Consider the following 4,046-nt stretch of genomic DNA (forward strand, 5'->3'; position numbering starts at 1 on the left):
AAGAGGACATATTAGTGATCCATGAAGAAGCCATCATTTGGCCAAGCAGGTTTAACCAGGTAGGGCCAAAATTCATGTTTGGATAATGTTACTTATTTTTAATTGAATAAATATGAGCTGTGGAATACTTCTAGTGATTTTTCTGTCTTCTGCCTGAAGTACTAAGAGATGGTCCAGGGAAACTAATGGTATAGGAAGGGAAGTTTAGTTGGAAATATTCCCTTCAGGTTAAATAAAGTCAGAAGTGACTTAATAGCATGACCACATGAACCTTCCTTCCTTCCTTCCTTCCTTCCTTCCTTCCTTCCTTCCTTCCTTCCTTCCTTCCTTCCTTCTTTCCTTTTTCCTTTTCCTTTTTCCTTTCTTTCTTTCTTTCTTTCTTTCTTTCTTTCTTTCTTTCTTTCTTTTATTCTGCCCATCTAAATGCTATGGTGACTGGGCAGCTTACCAACAGTAGAAAGATAAATATACAAAAAAAAATACAATTAAGAAAGAATATATAAAACTAAAACCAAGATGGCAATGAGGTGAGGTGGTTTCCTCCTCCTCCTCAACCTCCTCCTCCTCCTCTTCTTCTTCTTCCTGTTAATCACCTCCATTGAAGATTGCCCCCTTCAGGGCTCCAAGCCAACTGGAAAAAAAACATGTTTTAATGCCCTTCCAGAAGGTCAAGAAGGTAAGAGTGCCTTTTATCTCTGGAGGAGACTGTTCCCCAGTTCAAGGGTCACAGTAGAAAAAGCTTTTCTCCTTGATCCCACCAACTGGAATTCTTTCACAGACAAGATCCATAGCAGGCCCTTTCTGCTGGAGCAAATTGGGTGGACTAATCCCATTGTGGCAAGAGGACTCCTCAGATACTTGCACCGATGCCATAAGTTATAACCTATATACATCCAAAAATCAGGATAGCTAAATTCTTTTTACACCTACCTGCTTTTCTCTGATGACTTTTAAAGTACATAATCCATATCATCAATGCAATCATATATTCCTTTACATCTCAGAAAAGGTCAGCATGTAACAGATTGTTCATGGAGAAACAATCTAAGTTTGGCTTAGTACTTAGTTACCAGAATTCTAAAGCTGCAAGAAGTTACAAAACCTGATGATGTTATGTAGCTTGGTCATGAAACATATGTGAGAAAACCACCAAGCTCAGAGAACACTAAGGACCACACAGAAGCCTTAAAAAACTTCCACAAAGAAGACATGTAGGGGTAGCATGCGTGCAGCACACTGCCGTATTCTGCACCCCCACAAATCTCTTAATTCTATACCCCTTACTCCTATGCCCTTTGCTCCAGTAAAGCAGCCAAAAAGTCACAACACCCCTCTGACTTAATTCCTCACATACTGAAATAGATAACAGGCTTAGTTCCTTCTTCTATCTTCCTGTCTTTGTTAGTTCCTTCTTCTTTGATCCTTATCTAGTTGTTGACCATATAATATATAACTGGAAAATAGTTGGTTAGATGAAAGAATTGTACAATGAATAAACGATTGTCAAGCATTGAATGATTAAAGCAGCTTGTGCATGTAACAAGGCATATAAAAGTAATAAACACGACAGAGGTAGCCAGCTTCTGCTCAAGACATGCTTGTGACTGGTTCTCAGCGCCAACAAAGACAGAGAAAAGCAACCTCCATTTGGGTACCAAAAAAGCCTACATGGACATATTCTTATATAAGCAGAGGATGAGCTTAACTCAAAGAGGTTTTTATCTTAGTTTCATTTAAAATATATGGCAAAAAGTCTGAGTGGTTGCTCTCTAAATCCCATACTTATTCCTCCTCTTCCCTCTTTTCATTGAAATCACTCACAACACTTCCAACCAAACTTGATACATTGTGAAGCTTTGTGGACAATAACTATTACTAAGCAATTATTGAAAAAAAAATAAAGCATTTTTTCATTTCTTTATGTATAGGTCCAGCCGCTCTCTCTGTGTAATAACTATTGCTCTTTGGGTTATGCTAAGACCAAAATAGAAGGGAAGCCATTTTGTTGTTATGATTGTCTTCACTGTCCTGAAGGGAAGATTTCCAATCTCATAGGTGAGTGTTGAAATGGGAGTCATGCATACGTTTTGTAGATATTCCTTTCTAGGAATACATTCTTTTTTACACTTGATAGCTGAGTATAATGGTATGATCTGTTATGACTATAGATCTCAAAACTGATTTCTCACATTATGAAAAGATTTATTTTCTCTTTTTTTGGGCAGCTTACATAATGACAAAGATGGGATGCTGAGATATTTGAGATTCTGGCGGTACAGAGACTAAAACTCTAAAAACTGCTTCAGAATGCACATGAGCACCAACATAACGCCTACCTGCAAAAAAGCTGTCATGACATCCCAGGAAAACAGAGTGTTTTAAGATGATGCAGAGAGGAGATGGATTTGTTTTTCTCCACACCCAAAGACACTTGGGAAAATCAAATCCTATGCTCTGCACAGATCTATTTCACATTTCTAAATTGAGTTACTAAAGTGATTGATGGTTAAAACTAATACATATAGAGCTACGTATATAAAACTACTATGTCTGTTCACCACAACAGAATCACTTTTCTTTTTTAAAAAAAGAGATGGCCTTTCGGATATTTTTTTTTTTTTTACGGAAACTGAAAAAGGATAAAATGTCAGGCTCCATAAAGCAAAATACACCTCCAAAGATCATAGTTTTTCAAGACTGAAAAATACTTGTTTAATCAATCAGTGAACAAATTAGCCCAGAGTTCTCACTCAAGGCACAAATGGCCTGACACAAATTATCATATTTTTGACACATTCTGCAAAAGCCTAACTCTCCGATGAAGGCTCTAATGATGGAAATGAAAGAAGTGTCATGTGTTTAATTTCAGTGCAACCATCTTTCTAACCTGAGTGTTTTTTTTCCTAGATATGGATGACTGTTTTACATGTCCAGAAGATCAGTATCCAAACAAGGATCAGAATTCATGTCTTCCAAAAATGCTAACCTTCCTAACATATGAAGAATCACTGGGGACCATCTTAGCCATTTGTTCTCTTTTGTCTTCTTTTATTGTATTGTTGGTTCTGGGTGTCTTCATTAAGTACCAGGATACTCCCATTGTCAGGGCCAACAACCGAAACCTCACCTACATCCTTCTCATTTCCCTTCTGCTTTCATTCCTTTGTGCTCTACTGTTCATTGGCAAACCTCATAAAGTGACTTGTCTCCTCCGACAAAGTACTTTTGGTATAATATTTAGTGTAGCTGTATCATGTATGCTAGCAAAAACTACCATTGTGATTTTAGCTTTCATGGCCACCAAACCAAACTCTATAGTGAGGAAATGGGTAGGGAAAAGATTGGGCATTTCCATTGTATTTTTCTGCTCCTTCATTCAAATAATTCTTTGTACTGTCTGGCTGTTCACCTTTCCTCCATTTCCTGATTTCAATGTTCACTTAATGGCAAAAGAAATTATTCTGGAATGTAATGAAGGCTCCTTTATCATGTTCTACTGTGTCCTTGGCTTTATGGGCCTCCTTGCTCTTGTCAGCTTTATGTTAGCTTTCTTTGCCAGGAAATTACCGGACACTTTTAACGAAGCCAAATTTATCACGTTCAGCATGTTGATTTTTTGCAGTGTTTGGCTTTCCTTTGTTCCTAGTTATCTGACCACCGGGGGCAAACATATGGTAACTGTGGAGATCTTCTCCATTATAACATCCAGTGGTGGCCTCCTCATATGCATCTTTTTCCCTAAATGCTATATCATCATACTGAGGCCTGAACTGAATAACAAGCAGCCACTAAAACAAAGAAAAAAATGAAAGATGTAGAATTGCATTGCCTTCTTTTATTTAGTCATGGAAAAGCAGTAAGGCCCCATACTCGAGACCTATAAGTCTTCCCCATCTACCAGTTGCAATTGCTGCCATTACATCTATAATTTTCCTTTTCGGAGCCACTGGTTCCATTTTTAATGTTTTATGATATGTCCCATATGTCCCACCCATATTTTTATAGATGGTTGGTATTAAATAATGCTAAATAATAAATAAATAAAT

The 4,046-nt window shown here is 37.4% G+C and overlaps 1 protein-coding gene across 1 annotated transcript in view; it reads left to right on the top strand.

The window, feature by feature from the left end:
* Positions 1–3,809, top strand: part of LOC107289507 (vomeronasal type-2 receptor 26) — a 15,414-nt gene extending 11,605 nt beyond the window's left edge. The window contains exons 3-4 of the mRNA XM_015818280.1: positions 1,929–2,055; positions 2,908–3,809. Coding sequence (XP_015673766.1) covers positions 1,929–2,055; positions 2,908–3,809 — 1,029 coding nt within the window. The remainder of the gene's footprint in view (positions 1–1,928; positions 2,056–2,907) is intronic.
* Positions 3,810–4,046: the final 237 nt, after the last annotated feature.

The sequence above is a fragment of the Protobothrops mucrosquamatus genome, unplaced genomic scaffold (assembly GCF_001527695.2).
Source record: "Protobothrops mucrosquamatus isolate PMUCROS unplaced genomic scaffold, P.Mucros_1.0 scaffold711, whole genome shotgun sequence".
NCBI lineage: Eukaryota > Metazoa > Chordata > Lepidosauria > Squamata > Viperidae > Protobothrops > Protobothrops mucrosquamatus.